Source organism: Myotis daubentonii, chromosome 1 (genome assembly GCF_963259705.1).
Source record: "Myotis daubentonii chromosome 1, mMyoDau2.1, whole genome shotgun sequence".
In the NCBI taxonomy this organism is placed as follows: Eukaryota; Metazoa; Chordata; class Mammalia; order Chiroptera; family Vespertilionidae; genus Myotis; species Myotis daubentonii.
Window position 1 is genome coordinate 211866931 of NC_081840.1, and position 19346 is coordinate 211886276.

Consider the following 19346-nt stretch of genomic DNA (forward strand, 5'->3'; position numbering starts at 1 on the left):
TAAAAGCAAACAGTTTTAAATATTTTATGTTAAATTTAGAGCTTAATCATGAGATTAAAACTCAAAAAAATGAGTGTAAAATTTTCTCTTTACCTAAACTCCTGAATTTAGCAAGATGTTAGTTAGGTCAAACAGTGTAGGGGCTTGATATTTCTCAGGAACATTAGCTGAGTGATACAATTTCGTTTAGATAAATATACCGAGCAATAGAATGCTTTCAAGCTAAAGATAATGTGTAAGGTAAACGAAAAAGCGAAAGCATGTCAGGAACATTAGAGTAGCAGAATTCTTCAAAAAGAAAATTACAAACCCTGGAGGTAAGGTCTGCTGTAGTGATGTGGGAAAATAAAAACAATATATAAAGAAAGCGAGAGATGAAGCCTGCGGACATTACTGAAGGACCTGTAGTTACAGTGAGTCCAGAAGTTGTGGATGTAAGCGTGGTGAGGTGTCAGTAACTTTTGTCTTCTTAGGGGAGCATTTCAAGAAAATAAACCAAAGGGGGGAAAAAAGGCCTTTTATTTTCTGTTTAAATTAAGTTAGGGCCCATCTATTATCAGGGAAGTAAAAGATTACCCTCCCCCTGAAAATGAACAACAACAACAAACCACAGCAACTCAGAGTTTGTGCAGTTGATGCCTTTCTCTTTGTTTGAATCCAACGTAGCCCTCTTACAGTTTGAAATGGAGATTAAATCATTTTACTTTGGTGTAAATATACTTAAATACATCAGTGAATATACTTAAATAAATCCATTTTTATATCTAGTTAGGACTTTGAAACTATTATGTACCTACTAAATGTCAGATGCTCTGCTAATGACAACAGATACTGAAATGTTTTCCTTGGTCGCCTGCATGATGTTTGGATCTAGCAGCTAAAATATTCTCAGACATGGAGCTGGTGGTATAATGCAGGGCAGGGGGCCTCCTCAGGATTAAGAGGGGCACCTGTTACCACTAAGCGTTGGAGGGCTATCAGGGAGAGTGTCAAGGAGGATCACCTGGAGTAAACCTTAGGGAAGATTTCGAGTGGCCCGTCAGAGAGCAGGAAATATTTATTATCAGGATAAGGCAGTGTGATTGTTTAGTGTGCCCTGAGTGTAGGTCAATGGCAAAGTTGAAGGGGAATTATGGGCCAGAGCATGAAGGCCTTTTAGTCTTGAAAATTCCAGAGCTATAGACAAACAGGGACCAAGAAGTGACATCACTAGCTTGGCATTTCAGAAAGGTCATTCTGGCAGCCCCAAGGAGCAGGGGCCAGGGAGGTGGAGCACCGGGAAAGGAGTTCCATGCAGAGGGTTGTATCGGCTCAGGAGTAATAAAGACCTGAAACACGGCCGCATTGGAACAAAGGGGGCGAAGCGAGTGTGTCAGGGAACTGGAACCGACAGCGTTTTGCGACTGAATTCATGTGGCAGTGACAGGTGGGGGCGGGGACTAAATCTACAGTTAATCCTAAGTTTCTGGTGGGATAAATGGAGAATTGTAGCACCAGTTTGTCGTGAGGAGGTAGAATGGATTGAGATGCTTGTGGCACATTCCGGTGAAGGTGTCCAAAAATCGATATCACTTAGTATTACGGTTTATTACTTAGTTCTTAATACACATTTACCCAGTGCTGGGGCAGGAGCTATTCCCTTCATTGGGCCAGTGATGAACCTGAGGCCCAAAGAAGCTTGATACCTTCTCCCAGGTCACAAAGGAAGTAAGTGCAAGAGCTAAAATTTGAAATTTGAGTTCTAGAAGTGATTGGATTCCCCACTCAGCTGTTTTAAGCTTTTAAATACATATATATATATATATATATATATATATATATATATATATATATATATATATTGATTTCAAAGAGGGAGAGGGAGAGAAAGATAGAAACATCAATGATGAGAAAGAATCATGGATTGTCTGCCTCCTGCACACCCTCTACTGGGGATCAAGCCCACAACACCAGCATGTGCCCTGACTGGGAATCAAACCCTGACCTCCTGGTTCATACGTCAACGCTCAACCACTGAGCAACACTAGCCGGGCTGTTTTAAGCTTTTGCTTTTTTGATTACATAGAGATCTGGTTTGTAAAACAAAATTATAGCCTGGAGATAGGGACTTGGGAGTTAACCAGTTTACATACGGGGATTGAAACCACTGTCCCAGGAGAGGCCTTGGAGTTCATGTGAGTTCACCGAGGTTACAGCTTCATTCTCAAAAGGAGTAGGTGGGCTTGGAAAAGAAACTGACCAAAAAGATAGGAGGAACAGCCAGAAAGAATTGTGCTACAAAGCCAAATTGGGTGGAGTTTTTTTCCCCTCTCTCTTTTGTTTTTATAAAGAAATGAAATCATAAACAGTTCTAAAATCTTGAAAAACACAGCCACATATATCCAATAGAAGTCACTGGTGATGCTTACCAGAACAGTGTCAGTTCATTTATTCAGAAAGAGAATGACAGGGACTGGGGAATGAAAGGAGGTGAGATCACAAATCCAGAGAACTGCCTCCCCTCTATGCAGGAAAAAGAGGCATTTGGGGTGAAAGATGGAAGATTTTTCTTCTCTTGGGTGAGACAAGATCACCTGTGTATGGATTTAAAGGATCATCTGTCTAGACATAAGAGTTTTTTAAAGCAAAACTATAATGTGAAATGCTCTTTAAACTTCACAGAACATTGTACATCCACGGGCACACCAAGTTGGATTTCACAGTCTGGCATGCTGCAATTGAGAAAGCAGCAGGTACAGATGGAAATGCTTTGCAGGATCAGCAGCTCAGCCAAAACGATGTTCCCATCATCGTGAACAGCTGTATAGCATTTGTTACGCAGTATGGTACGTATCACCGAGTTTTCATTCAACCCCCAGACTCATGGTATCACTCTTACAGTTTTTAAATGGTATCCATTGGACTGAATGAGAGCCTTTTATATGTGTTAAGTATATCAGTGAAAATATAAATGTAGTCTCTGTTCAGTTAAATGCCATTCCTTTGCCCAGTAAAATGATATAACGTACTTTAACTATTTTCTGATTCCTTTACGCACATAAACATTTAAATAACATATTGAAAGGATATATGTTGTGAAATGTATATTAAAAATAGGTTAAAGACTGTTTTTCAGATGTTATAACCCCACGATGAAACCAAGGGGAATGCAGTGTGCTGCCTCGGCATGTTTTTAGAAGTGGTGAATGCTGGGACAGTATGGGGAAGAATTTTTTAGCAGGCATACAAGTGTGTATGTATTTATTTTAGTTACCATACTATTGGTCACACGGATATTGATTGTAACCGTTTTGACTTCATTATAACATTTTCTTTGAATAGCGTACAAATAAAAAAAAAAAAAACCCAAACAGCTCGATACCTACATGGTCCAGTTTTATTGATGTGCTAAGGTAGTATTTTAGATGTGCCCAAAGAATATAAGTATACCTTTATTCTTCATGTTCAATTTCAAATTACTATGTATTCTTCAAAGTCCTTCTTTCTGTTACATATTTCCTTAATATTGTAGAAGATAGAAAAGTCTTAACTACTTTTTTAGTATAAAAATATTTCTACTTTTAATTTGCAGATAAATGCCATTGAGTTACATTGTAAAGGTAGAAAAGGGTAAAATGATTGGTCTGGTATTTCTGAAGGTGTAGTAACTTTATTTGTTCTTCTAGAATTAGAAATGTGTTTGGGAGTTTTTAATTTGAAAGAGATTATCTCAGTGAGAGAGCTGCAGTGAAACACTGTGTTACTGGTTCCTTACTTCTTTGGGTGTCTGTTGTGTGCCAGCCGCTGACCTTGGTCCTGGAAATGCAGCCATAGGAGTAGGAAGTTAAAGACAGATCCATGAATCATGTGTTTCTGCATGAGAACTGACAATAAATTGATTGACATGTACCAAAATACCAGAGATAACAAAAAGAAGAAAAGAATTTCTGAAAATTTGTAACATGTGTACATTAATCTACTTTCTTCTAAGAAGAGCACTATCTTACGTGTTTTTACTTATTTCATATGTAATCCAAGAACAGTTATCATTAATATTCAGATTTGTTGTGTGTGTAAATTATATGTCTAATGTGACTATGTATTTAATCACTTTATGTGGGCATTACTGTGAAGTTTCTTCCCATGGTAATGTGTCTGTGTGTCTTATCAGCTGTAATCATCTGTTTAGTTGGAAATGGGGGAGAAGGGTGGTCATCATCTTCATTTTATTCGCTCTTCAGTATTAGTGTGCTTGCATTCTGCCGGTGTGTTTTGGCATGAACGTAACCTCACTGGGAATGTTTACATCGTGTTAGTTTCATAATGGCACAGAGTCTCTCGTAAGCTGACAAATGATTAAAATAACTCGACTACCTCCAGTGTATACAATTTCATGTTTCTCTAGGGAAATCAGAAGCTACTTTGTGATGTTTGTTTGAGTTTAAAATCATTAAGCATTAGATTGTTTTCAACTGAATTTCATACATTATGTCTACTTTGCAACTCTAACACAAGGTACATTAACTTGCATATTACAGTAATAGAACCAGCGAAAGACTCTTTATTTTTTTAATGTTTTTAATGAGCAGAACATGGGGAAAAACCCAATCTTATTAGAAAATGTCCAGTGATTTTAGAATGTGGGTGGTCAGCCCAGAGCCTTTTAAGTCACACTTATTTTGAACTTTCTGACTTTTGCGCTAAAATTTAAAGGCCATTGTGTGTGTGTGTGTGTGTGTGTGTGTTCATTGTGTCAAGATTTGAACTTGACAGAGTTCACAGTATAACTTTTAGACTTTTAATTTTTTTTTAAATGAGTTGCAATAGTTAGTTCTTGGGGGAAATTAATTTATGTAATTCACATTCAGTTAACTTATTTGATTACCAGCTATTAGAAATTCACTTAACTAGGAACACAGTATCTCAGAAACATAGTCATTATTGTTTTTTGTAGAATTTGCTTATTCTTGCATTAAGGGGTCACTCATTGAATACCTGCTGAGTTCTTCTAGGCACTAGGTAACTTCTATCTACAGAGAATAACCAGGACTCTTGCCATCTAGGACTTTACAGATTTGTGGATCAAGGACAAACAAGTGGGCAGTTACATCCCAAGTGTACATACTTTTGTGGCAGAGAGGCTCTGGGGTTGGTACAGGAATAAACCGCACCCAGAGTTGGGGGGGGGGTGTGGAGGGCTGCAAAGGTGAGGCGGTGCCTACCCTGAGTCTGAAGAGAAAATAGGAGCTTATTAGAAGGTAGAGGAGGAAACAGGGTGTGCCCATGTGTAGAGTCATGAGGGGCATTGTCTGTTCAGGGAACTCTGTGTAGTTAACTATGCCCAGAACTTGGTGTGAGAAGAGGGGAAAGATAAAAGAGGCAGGAGGCTAAGGAAAATTCACGTAGGGACTTATATGTTGTAATCAAATCCTCATATTTGCCTTGTAGGCCGTGAGAGGGCATTATGCAGATTTTTAGTCATGTGGTGACACTGGTGGACCTGCATCTTAGATCATACTGGCATTGGCGAGGCAGATGGGCTGCACAAGAATATGGACAGGGAGTTGTAAAAACCTAGTATGGAACTGAGTGGACAGAATAGCAGCCTGGAGGATGGAAAGAAGGGAGGTCATAATGAAAAATCTATGTGACATAGTTGTTTGTTTGTTTTTCGTTTTCTAAATCTGGAATATGAGAAAGAAAGGTTCTGAGTTGGAAAGGATTGGGGAAAAGGCGACGCCATATATCAAGATAGAGGAACAAATAAAGAACAGGTAGAGGTTGGGAGACGAAATAGTGAACGGAGCTGGGAAATTAATTTCTTTGTTTTGATTGGTCCATATGTGTAAGTATGGTATGTGTGTGTATGTGAGTGTGTGTTGCATGTATATGGTATATGTTTCTTAAAATGTATTTGTGTGTGTTTGGGGTCTTAGAAATTAAAACCTGGGTGAAAAAGTATATGTAAGTGGTTAAAGTAATGAGGTTAGGTGGGTTTACCCAGATAATTCTGTGGGGAGTGGGGAGTGAAGAGCATTGAGTTTGGATTCCGGGAATCACCAGTAAATACTAGAGCAGAAACAAATGGAAGGGTGGAAGAGTAGCCATAGAGGAAGAGCTGGGGAATATGGTATCATTATGCCATGAAGGCCATGAGATTAACATAATTCTAATGCAATTCATTTGGAGTGTCAAACGCTGCAGGGAATTCTCATTAGATAAAAACCAAATTGCATCTAGAAAATAGGTTGTCATTGATATTCTTGATGAAGATCGTCCTAATAGAGTGGGAATTGGGCCTTCGATGAATCAATAACTTTGTAAAAAAGAAGACCAAACTCTTTATCTAGAACAGCGGTTCTCAACCTGTGGGTCGCGACCCCTTTGGGGGTCGAACGACCCTTTCACAGGAGTCGCCTAAGACCGTCGGAAAACACATATATAATTACATATTTTTTTTGTGATTAATCACTATGCTTTAATTATGTTCAATTTGTAACAATGAAATCGGGGGTCACCACAACATGAGGAACTGTATTAAAGGGTCGCGGCATTAGGAAGGTTGAGAACCACTGATCTAGAAGAAGGTGAAGGTGGGAACAGGCATTCATATGCAAATTAATGGGCAGAGGATTGAGGAAATTTATAAGGGGAAGCCTCACTTTTGTCAGGGAAAGGGGAGGCAAGTTTTTATCCCAGGAATTAAGCGAAGTAGAGCACTGGCTATAAAAGTGCAATTTAAGAAGATACTATGAACAGCTGGGCAAAGGGCTGACCAGAGTCTTGTTAAAAGTCAAGGATGGAATATTTCATCGGGTTTACCCTGTAAATACTAAAATTAGGGGGACAAGCCTTCCCCCCTTGGACATGTTTATATCAACTCAGGTAACGATTTCTTCTTGCTCGTCATCCCAGCACAAAAATGTGTTCAAATTTTTAAGGTATCAAAGTGGATTTCGATTTTAGACTTTTTTTCATATAATCTTTTTTCCTTTTAAACAAAGGTTTAGGTTGCAAATATATCTATCAAAACAGTGGCGATCCTTTGCACGTAAGTGAACTCCTGGAGAGTTTCAAAAAAGATGCCAGAAGCTTTAAATTGAGGGCTGGAAAGCATCAGCTTGAAGATGTGACTGGCGTGCTGAAAAGGTTTCTGTCCGACATCGACGATGCGCTTCTCACTAAGGAGCTCTATCCATATTGGATCTCTGCTTTAGGTAATACCTGTCATGTATATAATCAGAAAGGCTTGTCTTTTAACTGGCTAGCTAGGTTTTTAAACTCTTCTTTGATGATCTGAAGTTTTAATTGGAGGCGAAAATGTACATATGACTCAGAAGAAAAATTGTGTAAATATCAGCAGTTGTTTATATTCATCTAAAAAGGAATTTATACTAATAATTGCTAAGTAATGTTTTATATACTTAGTTTTCTGTGGGTTTCTTAGTTCTTACTCTACTTGAAGTTGGGAAGTGTTATAAGCAAGTCCATGTATGCTATTAATTTTTCATTAAGGTTAAAATGGAAGTTTTCTAAGATTTTCCTTTATGGCTCATGTGGCTTTTCTGTGTCATTTTGTCATTTAATCTTCCTCTTTGGAGTACATAATGACAATTTTTTTACTGTATTATTTTCTCTAGATTCTGTTTAATGAAGTTAAAAAGCTTTGCTACAGTGTAAGAGAACCTGTTTAAGAAATTACTCTAGAAAAGTAGTTCATTAAATGACTAATTTGGTCAAAATGATTTCAGTAAATCTGTATTTATATCGAGTAATTCAAAACAACTCCTTTTATAGGAAAATTATAACAATACTGTCAAATATAGTGTCTTTAATCCCATCTTTCTACTAGAACTAATTTTACATTTTATTTTATCGTCTTTGCCCCTCACCTATAACTTATATATAAATCTTCATTTTATTAACAAATCACAAGCATTTTCCATATATTTAATGCTTTCAAAATGATTTTCAAAATTTAACATTGAATTATACCCCAATTTACTAATATATTTATTTCTTGCACTTTAATCTGTTTTAAAATTTGATAATATATTCCTTTATTAAGGTATGGGTATTTTTTCTTTGAAAATATTTGTTTATTCTAAAACATAAATGTGATATTTGAAGGGATTAATTTTGAAATGATATTACAAAACATTCATAATTTGAAAAATTATCCTAAGAATGACCCTTACTAGTGCCAACAGGAAGAGTAGTATTATTAAAATAAAGCTTTCCAAATTTTACATAATTCAGAAGTCTTTTATTTGCTCCCTAATATTTCTCAAATCGATAGGTTTTTAACTCGAATCACAACAAGAGTTGATTGTGTAATTCTCTGGGATATAAAATATGGAATTAGATGATACATCTCTGTAAGCCCTGTTAACATGGCCATCCTCATTTTTCTTTTAAAAAGATTTTATTCTAATTTATAACCATGAAATTATTTATAGTATCTGTCTTAAAAATACATACAGTGTGTCTTTATTATAAAATTAGTGATCAAAAATCTGTGACAAATACATTTTTGCTGAAGTTTCAGATTCCCTGACAAAGATGTCTTTGATGTCAGTCTGTCAGGAGGAGGGAGGTGGGAAATGATAGCATTTGTCAGAGGAGGAAGTATTCACCTTTCACTTGGATGTGAAGTCTTTGAGAATTGACTTGGAGAAGACTTTGACTATGGAGTCAAATAGCCTTGAAGTCCTTTTCGTTTAAATCCAGGATAGCTCTGGCCCTTACCTTTCAGAAGGGCCCTGTGCTGGATCTGACCAGGTTCAACCAGACTCTCTGGGTGACCTCGTAGGAGAGCTCTGTTGGGTCCCGTGCAGCCAAGGCCAGGAAATCCTTACAGTGACGTCGCACCTGTTTATATGATCTATGCATTATTCTTCTAAGAATGCTATTAAATTGTCTGGTGTCTGTGGCTAGTTGGGTAGTTCATTATACTTTCTCTGTGACCTGAATCTATCTTAAGCTTTGCTTTCTACTTTTTAAGCTTTGATTTGGAAATGTCGTTTATTTTCTTTTTATAAGATTTGTGAAAATTACTATATTAGCCTGACTTCTTGTTATAAGTGTAGTAATATGAATTACTTTGTATTGAATAATACAATTACTCCTGCAGTTAAAAACTGGATGACATGAGGGTAAATGTTTGATTATACTAGGGATGATAGTTAATTCTTAATCTAGTAGAATCTCCAAATGTAATTCGGGCATTTGCCCCTTTTGCTTTTGGAGAGTCATCCACCTACCAGCGCGGGTAAGACGGTGTTTACTTTCATAGATCTCTGCAGCCCAACTCGATACAAAGGAGCTCTCAGGTTCAGTTTTGAATAGGAGTGCATTCCAAAAACATGTCACGGAGTTTCTTACCTCCCCAAGGATCCTAATGCCCTTTAGTGATGACCATGTACTTTTAAAGATTCATCAATGTGCTGCTGGCTCTCTGTGAATAGAATAGGCAGGGCTAAATGGAAAATGAAGAAGTCTTGTTTCTAAAGGTAGTTGGGAATTGAGCAGGAGTATGTAAGTGCAATCCCCTTGAGTTACGAAGTCAGCATAAGTTATTTATTTGAAGAACGGTCTTTTATTTCCCCCATGTGAGCTAGTAGGTTAGACCAAACCACCATTACATATCTTCTTGAGACGAGAACTTTGGGGATTCCTGTGTCTAATTTTCCAAGTATTTGACTTCCTGGGATTGGGAGAGCAGAGAGAAATTCGTCCCTGTCCTCTTTTCCATGATTCACCAAGTCTGTCCATGCCTTAGGCAGAGGGTCCATCCTGCTCTAAGTCAATATCGTAGTTACCTATTCTTCCATTGTCTGCTTTCCTTTTCCAACAAGTTGAAAGTACCAGGGCTGTTGGGTAACTCACAGTTCATAGCTCTCGGATGATTTTAGTTTGGGGAAGATTTTTATGATTTCACAAGAGAAAAACAGGACAGAAATGTCATTTTAACATACAAATAGTGAAATCTTTCCATAGCCAGAGTTAAACTATTTTTAAAAAATGCATATTTTATTGATATCAGAGAGGGAGGAAGGAAGAGGGAGAGAGAATCATTGACTGGCTGCCTCCTACACACCCCCTACTAGGGATCGAGCCTGCAACCCGGGCAGGTGCCATAACAGGGAATCAAACCATGACCTCCTGGTTCATAGGTTGACGCTCAACCACTGAGCGACACCAGCCTGTCACAGAGTTAAAATACTTTTTGCTTATCTCTAATTTTCACTCCACTCTGAGTTATTGAGTATACTTCTATTAGATGAAGTTCAATAGTCCAAAAAGTAGAAGATAAAATACAACCCTGGGTTTTGAAAGTACTATATTTTTAATTAACAAAGTATAGGAAGTACAGCATATAGCCATGGAATGTTTATGTAAGTCCTTTACCAGAATTATAGAAGTTTGCATATTTCTGTTGAAACGTGCTTATATCACTTAGTGAAATGCAATTGTAATATTGTTTTATAATACTGTTAAAAGGCAAATTTGTAACACAGATTAATATCTTAGGCCTAAAGATTTTTTTTTTTTAACCTCTAGATACCCAAGATGACAAGGAAAGAATTAAAAAATATGGAGCATTTATAAGTACTCTTTCAGGGGTCAACCGAGCAACATTGGCAGCTATAATTGAACACCTTTACAGGTGGGTGGATTCATGAATTTTCTAATTTATTTTAAACCTTCCACTTGGTAAGTCATTATTTCTGAATTTAAAATACTGTGGTTCACTTTCTACACGTGACTGCAAATCGCTCACTCAATCTTAAGAATGGTTTCAAAGTGAAATTCCCACTAACTATCACTTTAGTGTCTCTTTCTGTAATTAGGGTGCATTTCAAATAAATAGCACTAGAGAGTTTCTTAAAATGAGTTAAACATTATCATATATAGCATCTGCAAGTGCATAAGCAAGAATTTGAAAACTCATTTACGGGGGAAGCCGGAGAAGCGAAGCAAGTCCAGGGCCAGGCTTCTTTAGCAGGAGGGCTCTTCCTAAACTCTTACCTCTTCACCATCAGTTCGCATCTAACCTGCCCTGATATGTTGGTGTCAGACTGTGGATCAGATGAGGACACTTGAAGAGCCAGACTCATTTTCCATGTCGGGGCGTGTAGTCCTCTGCATTTGGGAGGGTAGGAGGAGGATATAATGGTAGCTTGAGAAATGACACCTGAAGGAAGAGGATGTTTGAAAATAACCTTTCAGGTTAAAACCAAAGATTTGTTTTGCTTTCAGCGAAAATTAATTACAAAATCCTCACTAAGTATAAATATTGCTTAAGGAATATATTCCTGCATAGACACAACATTCCCTTGAATGAATTTCTGTGAAGCTGAATTCTGCTCACAGTACTTCATTTGAGTCTGTATTCAGAAATCCTCCACAATTCTTTGTCTCTTCACCTTTTCCAGCTACCGCTTTTCATGCATGTAAATTCTGTTACTGTGAAACTAATTTTCTTACTGGGACATATAAATATAGTCCTTATAGTTCTATCTTTGTGCCTGTGAGACATTGGGGCAGATTATTTTTTCTTCAAACATTTTAATAGTGACCAGGTTCCTACAGTTTATTAATGAGTTACATATCATGATTCTTATCATTCTTAATTCAGATTTGAATTTGAGATAATGAATTCCTTCCCATCTTTCCTCTCGCTCTCCTTTTCTTCAAGTAACATATATTTTACCTTCTATTATGTACAAGTCAATGCCTATTCAAAGTCCATGTGAATAGAAATATTTGATAATCTATAATAATAAAAGTATAATATGCTAATTAGACCGGACATCCTTCCGTCTGACCTTCCGAATGAAGCTGCGGCAGCGGGGAGCTGAGGCAGAGGCAGCCATGGTGACGGCAAGGGCTGAGCCTCCTGCCTGAATTTCGTGCATCGGGCCTCTAGTAATATATAAATGACAAACAAAATCCTAAGTCTGCTATTCCCAAACTGAGCACCAAGGAGTCCTGGGACTTCACAGTGAACTCGTGGGGTGCTATAGGGCATTTTGTGTTTCCTAAGGAAGCACAGCGACATCAGGACAGATTTTATTACAGAGAATTTTAGCATGAGGCATGGGCTTATAGAGGAGGCACTGATGCCTTCATTGTGTGTTGAGGTCCAGAGATACTTCTGATTTAAAGAGACACGAACTGGGCATGAAATACTAAGACATGAGCGAAGTGTGTTTTCTAGGAAATAGGTGTTCTGGGAGACAAGATGGTTTGTAGTTGTCTGGCAGGAGGTTGTGAAAGGCCCTATCTATCATGGAAAAACATGTTGGATTTTATTCCTTGAAGTGATCAGGAGTGACTGATTAAATCTGCTTTAGGATAATAACCCCCACAATGGGATGGGTTGGGAAGAGGTTAGAGTAGAGGCAGAGAAACTAATCAGGAAACAGTTTCCTTGGGCTTCTGCTGAGAAGGCCTGAGTGAGAAGACACTGAGCAGTGGAGTAGGGAACTAACCTGTGGGAGCTGAGAAATAAAGGAAAATACTATGTTGTACATACTCTTGCCAGAAATGAAGGCCGCTTCAGAAAGTGGAGGGAGATGAAGAGTACCGAAAGAGAATGCCTTTGCAGAGGGAAGTCTCGAGAAAGGTGGTGATGTCTGTTAGTGTCATCAGAAGTTTGAGGTCAGTTTGGATAGGGTCAGGTTGATCGAGCACTTAATTCCATCTTTTTCCTAGAAAAAAGATCACTTCCCCATGACTAACATCTCCTTAATTCCATTCACAAGATATTCATTGTGCACTGTAGTGTGGTTAAAGCAGCAGTTTCCGACTATAAGATGCTTGAATTCTAGGAACAGAGGCAGACTTGCAGGTAATTTTCCAGATATTCACACCATAGTGTGGTAAGAGTACAGAAGTGGTTGTGAGAGGGGTGTCCACAGTTACTACATTCTTCTCTATCAACTTGTAATTCTTTGTGCATCTTGTAAATCCTATAGGATGAAGGCACTTGCTCCATCTCTGCTATGTCATTTGGCATTTTTTTTTTGTTTCTTACATTATCATATGTATTGCTGTCATGTTTACTCACTTCTTGTACCTACTAGAATCTCTGTTCTTACAGGCAGGTGTACCTTCCTTAGTCTTGCTTATTCTTTTGATGGAGTTGGTCTCCCTTGTATATAGTATGTGTCCTTAAAGTTTGCAGATGTCATTAGGCTATTAAGCAGCTGCTATATGTACAGCCAGTGTCAAATAGGGAGCATTGATAGGTACTTCCCTGTGCATGACTTCGTGTTCTCACCTCGGGCATTTTTATCAGTGTAAATGTTCTTTTATTATGGTGATGACCATATATTTTTTCCTTCATCTTTTTGAATTTACATTTGTGACTAACTTAAATGATCTTTGTAGGACTCACATGTGGTCTACTGATTGAGAGATTTGACTCCTATTCACTTCTCTTCATTAGAAGAAGACATCCTTGGTTATTATATTCAAGAAAAGTGTAGTTGTGTTTTTAAATTAGGTATTTGTTTTTTGAGAGCTAATATCCTATTTTGAGTAACCATACAGACATAGCTGCCAGGTCTATTTCTCACTTAATAATACACTTCCTGGGACATTCAGCCCAGCCCTGAACACTGAATTTGGAACTCTCTACTCTATACCTCCTGACTCACCTTTCTTGCCTTGTTTCCTATTTACCTGCCACCCCCTTTTCCCTCTTTCATTTATGCTTCAGGCCCACAGGTCTTTTCACACTATTCTGCAAGCATACCTTTATGCCTTAGCCATAGGTTGTCCCGTTATCTGGAGTTGTTTGGATACTCTAAATCAACACTCAAGTACTACTTTTTAACTTGTAGTGATATTCTTGAACAGTAGTTTTTTTCTTATGTTCTTAACCACACTGTTAGCTACTTGGAAGAAAGAACTGTGTTGTTGTTTTTTTCTTTACATCACCACTGTGCCCTTTCGTTGTATCTGAGACCTTCAATATCTGTTAAAATGATAAATGAGTATTATGACTTGCAGTTCTATGAAACTTTCAAATAGAAGTGTGTCATAATGAGCTCTGCTTTTCTTCAACAGGGTTCAGAAATGCTCAGAAATCAATCACATGAACGCCCATAATTTGGCCTTGGTCTTTTCATCCTGTTTGTTTCAAACTCGGGGACAAACTAGTGAAGAAGTGAATGTAATCGAGGACTTAATTAATAATTATGTTGAAATATTTGAGGTAAATATTTTATATCTTGTTCTCATAAAAATAGTTTTCTTGTTACTGTTTGCAAGCAAAAATACTTATTTTAGGATGTTTTTATTCAGATCTTTATGAATATTTAAAAATAAAGACAAAGTATTAGTTATATTTGATCTTTAATTTTTTAGATACAGCTAGCTTTTGAAAGTATAGTCATTGATTTAAACTTTTAAAGCTGTTTTACCATCTGGTGTCTGTTGGACAGAATATTTTTATTTACAGTGTTTTTATGTGTGGTTTTTTTCCCTACTCAGTATGTGTGTATGCACTAAGTATGTGTACTTAGAGGTGTGAAATTATGAATTTACAAATTCAGTAATAAATGCCAGGCCGTTAAATTCTGCAGTTGAAAGTGTTTCCATGTTTTCTTTTCACTGTGCACTGAATTGGAAAAAATGAAAATTCTGAAATATTGCTCTGTGGGCTTTACTAAGTCGTCTCTGTTCTAATTATTTGACTTTTCAGTTTGCTATTTTATGAAGTTAATATTTTCATGTTTCATTAGAAAACTGTTAGTATGGGGATGGTTTCTTAGTTCAAAGACATACAAATAGAGGAAGCAAACCCAGGCTTTGGAACTGTAGGATATACCGGGATCTAGCACCATTATTATTTCTGGCATCTCAGTTTTGTCATTTTTGAGTATTCCATTAAATGGTGTTTTATAAGATGCCTTGTTTTCCATGGCTGTAGGTACACCAGATGAAATGAAACGGGTTAATGTAATAGGTTACTACTTATAAAGTTCTTACATTCTTATAATAACTGGTCACAATATTCCTTAGCAAAGGGAAAGAAACTGTATTTTAATAAAGGAAAATAACTGTTTGTATCTTAATTTATATAGGAAAGGACACCAGAGCTGTCGGATTCTCTTTGATCTTCTTTTTATTTCTTTCTATATGTGTTCACTGTTTTTGATCAACAGCAACCTCTGTGCAATAATTCTGATGCTGAGAAATGAAAGAATTAGGAAAAAGTGTGTGGCTTTTGCATGCTATCTTTATTTTTTATATGTGTACTGTTTCGTTGATTAAAAAATAAATGGCTGTCTTCATGGGTTTGTTAAATCCAACTTTAAATGGTGGAAATTTCAAAAGCACTTAATAAATATTTTCGTTTGAGAAATGAGTCTTGTCTCTCAACTTACATAGACTCCACAAACCAGTCATCTGCCCCTTTGCTTATTAAACTGCCTCGGCAAAGGGGCTTCCATTGATGGGCTCTGTAGCCTGAAGCAGCACCATCATAAACTGTTCTGACCTTTACGCCGCTCTGTGTGGTTGGCTTTAAGTCTGCCCTCGCTGTGCGGGCCTGCACGGATTGAGATGGCCATTCTCATTTACTTTTACTTGTTGGTCTTTAAATTCCTGAAGAAGCTTTTGTGAGGATGAGTACCATCACTCCATGTATTTTATTAGAATGTCCCAAATTATATTTTAAACAGGTTAAAGAAGACCAAGTCAAACAAATGGACATAGAAAATAGCTTTATTACCAAGTGGAAAGACACTCAAGTGAGTAGTAATAGTTAGATCTCCAGAGAATAAAAAGAATTTTTCAAAAAAAAAAAACAAACCCCAAAACTTCCATTGTAAGTAGATACATTTGTTGTGTTTATTGTCAAGTTTCTATTTGAAGCAAAGTAAAATCCATGGGCAAGGAGACCCAACATAAAAATAGTTACGTAATTCAGCAGCATGCTATGCATAGATGCAAAATGCCAAAAGTTCATTCATGTAAATTTTTCAAAATATAAAAGGAAAAAATCAGTGTTAATCTTATCAGACTATCCTTTAAAAAAATCAGTTTTTATTTATAAAAGCACTATTGAAAATGTCAGTGGATTTCACAGAAAGCATTTAAAGCCAAAAATACTAGAGTAAATTGAAAATTCAGACTCCCTAGTGATTCTATCCATTCCGATTTTGTACATATAAATTATTTCTTATATGCTTTTGCTTTGCCTGCTCTTGAATGATTGTATCAGTGGGAATGTTTCATGTGATCTCTGTAACATATGCTAATTTATGTCTGAAGTTGACGTTTCTAGATCTTCTCTCGTTTTCCTCACTCCCGTTATATTGGCTTTGTGTGTTCATGCTGCCCTACACTTTTCCAGGATGCCTCTCTCCTTATTTGAAGACTGTTCATTGGCCTTGCTTAAAATTGATCTTTAATCCTCTTTACTGGATTTTGTAGAGCAGTGGTTCTCAACCTTGGCTGCACATTAGAATCACCTGGGAATCTTTTTAAAATCCTGATTTCTGGGCCTCATCCTCCGGAAATTCTGTTTCTTTGTTACTAATGTTGTGGCCCCACCCCATAACAAAGAAACAGAATTTCCGGAGGATGAGGCCCAGAAATCAGGATCTTAAAAAGATTCCCAGGTGATTCTAATGTGCAGCCAAGGTTGAGAACCACTGTTGTAGAGGATTCAGGGTACCAATGTCAATAATAGAAATCGGTCTAATATATTCTGTTTATTAGATGCACTCAGAGAATGAGGCAAATGCTGCCTTATTAGTCAAACCTTAAATCCACCTCAGTACTGAACGATCCTCTCCTAATTAGAGAGGCCACCTGAGCTATCATTCTGTATGAAGGAGATGAGGAAAAGCCTTCATGCTAGTGCCTAGATCCCTGAGTACCAAGGCTCTGAAACTGATTTCCTAAAGGAGTCTTTCCTCCCTTTTGACCCAAAGTAATTAACGCAGCCTGCAGGGGAGTTAGCTGTAACACTAAAAACCTGGCTCATTATTAGCTCTTTCTCTTGGGTGCTTGCTTGTTGGGGAAGAGTTTCATTCATGAACTGAGGGATTGTGTGACCCCAAGAGCTCTTCTTTGACAGCATTATCTGTGCTGTTTTACATAAAGCACGAGGACCCCTCTGCATTTTTATATTCAAAGTACTTCTTCCATATTCATAGTACAATAAGGAAATGAGTCTGGAATGTGTTTCTACTTCCGTATAAGACAGAAGAATAAAATATTATCTGTAAAATAGAATAATTGGGGGAGGAAAATAGCAGTGTTTGGAAAAATCTCTTATTCGCTTGTGTTTTTCTCTGTTTCCTCCAGCTCTCATCTGGAGTATTTTTCTGAAAGTGTCTATGTCTTATCCCTGCTCAACTTTCTTAGCTGGGCTTGTTTTTGGCTTCACTCTATGAGTTTGTGGTGTTTGCTTTTTTAATTTTTAAAAATGTGTCCTTCCTGGAGAGTTGTTTATGCAAACACAATGAAAAGTAAAAATGTCACCTGTATTTTCTCTTCCCTAGGATTTTTGTACAGCATCAAAAGTGAGAAAGGAGAATGGGAAATCAGCTTTTCTAAACCTACAGTGTCACAATAATTAAGAACTCGTTTCCAAAGTACATTTTTAATGTTTTCCCCACAAATTTACTCAGTAGGTTTCACTCTGAGGCAAATTTAACTTCAGAATGATCCTTTCTCCATTAAAGATTAGAGGATGGATATTATTTCCAAGTGGTTATACACTTAAGGGAATTTCTGGAAAAAGCTACTCAAAATATGTTTCAGAGATTCGTGTGGTTCTTTAACTTTCACATTATATTGTCAATCCATGACGATATCTTATTCTTTCTATATTCTGGCTTGTATCTTCTTCACTTAGAATGTCTTCTCAGGTATAGTAGTGACCCAAAATGCCACTAATGCTTGGCTAAAGAGAATTAAAAACGTATCTTTATTATCTACCTTATTACTTCACTTCCATTTTTTTCTTTCCAAATATACTTTTTCTATTTGTAGTTTTAGTACAAATCAAACCTAATTTACTCTCAGATTTCAATTTTTGGACATATTATCTCTGAAAATTTAGCAGGACATATTTTAGTCTACCAATTTTCTTAATTGTTAGTATTAGACCCATACTATAGCTTAGAGCAGAATTCTATATGGCTCATTTTATGTTCTTATTTTGTTGAACAGCTTCTGTTTTTGTAGCAAACATAATTTCATTCTAGCCAGATTCATTATTTCTGTAAGAATATAAGGGTGTTTGAGGACTCTCAACTGTTCAGTACGAGAGAAAAAGCCTCACTGTGACTTGTTGCTGATTGTAACATTTCTGTACATTCCTTGTCCTTAATCCACCATATCTGGTGAATGGGTACCATCACGCTCTTACTAGAGATTGGCTTCTTTTATTATTATAAAATATTTAGAGATAGGACTGGGGCTTTGTCATAAGTGTTGTATGTGTGTTCTTGCAGCAGACTTACACTTGCTCTCTTCACATCTGTCCTTTTCCAGGTTTCCCAGGCTGGAGATCTGTTAACTGAAGTATATGTGGAGAGGAAGGAGCCCGACTGCAGTATTATAATCCGGGTGAGTCCAAGAGATGGAGGTAAAGACCACTGTTGGAAATTGCAGGTGTTAGAATGAATTTACACGTTCTGAATTTTTTATTGTTTCTCAATAGCTAATGTTACTTGTCCATTTCAAACCACGACTGATACAGGATGGACTTTTTAAACCAGTTTCTTCTGGGAATTCCATGTTTCAGTCATTTGGGAAGGGCACATCTCATGTGCTTTCAGTTAAGGTTAGGATTTTTTTGTAGGTACTAGAAAACAACCTTAGCTTACATTTTGCTCCTTTCCTTCTTAGGTTCTTAACTTTAGGCAAGTGACTTATTCTATTTGCGCCTCTATCTTCTCACCTGTAAAGTGAGGAAAAAGTATAGTATTTACATTGTAGCATTGATATGAGGCCTCAATAAACCAGTACATGTTGAACACTTAGCAAATTGCTCGACACACAAGTGTTTAATAACTATTACTGTTATTATTATTATTCTCCCACCCTTGTACCCTGTACTTTGGCTTTTAGTCTACCAATTTCCTTGAGTATTGGATGACTCTGTTCTTTCCTAAGACTATTATTCATTTTTGTTAAGGAATTAAGAAAATCCTTGTTGTGCTATCATAACTAGTACTTAGGCTGCCTTGGAAGAATAACCGTGGTATTTCAAATTCCTACTCAGTAGGAATACATTCTCTGTCTAAGGAATAGGCATTCCGCCGTGTAGCAGGAGAGATTCAGCTTTATCTTCTTATCTTTTTTCAAAGTTAAAGATTAACTTAATATTAGAT

At 37.0% G+C, this 19346-nt stretch overlaps 1 protein-coding gene across 7 annotated transcripts in view; it reads left to right on the forward strand.

Moving 5' to 3' along the window:
- The window catches only part of ARAP2 (ArfGAP with RhoGAP domain, ankyrin repeat and PH domain 2), a 159617-nt gene that overhangs the window by 100813 nt on the left and 39458 nt on the right, over positions 1-19346 (forward strand). For 6 of the 7 annotated variants that reach the window (XR_009449802.1, XR_009449801.1, XM_059673672.1 and 3 more), the window contains exons 20-25: positions 2662-2825; positions 6984-7196; positions 10543-10648; positions 14059-14206; positions 15678-15746; positions 18505-18579. Coding sequence is in view for 5 of the 7 variants with exons in the window: in XM_059673672.1 (XP_059529655.1) it covers positions 2662-2825; positions 6984-7196; positions 10543-10648; positions 14059-14206; positions 15678-15746; positions 18505-18579 (775 nt within the window). In the remaining 2 variants the exon portion in view is untranslated. The remainder of the gene's footprint in view (positions 1-2661; positions 2826-6983; positions 7197-10542; positions 10649-14058; positions 14207-15677; positions 15747-18504; positions 18580-19346) is intronic. The other variant, XM_059673663.1, reaches the window with a different exon arrangement.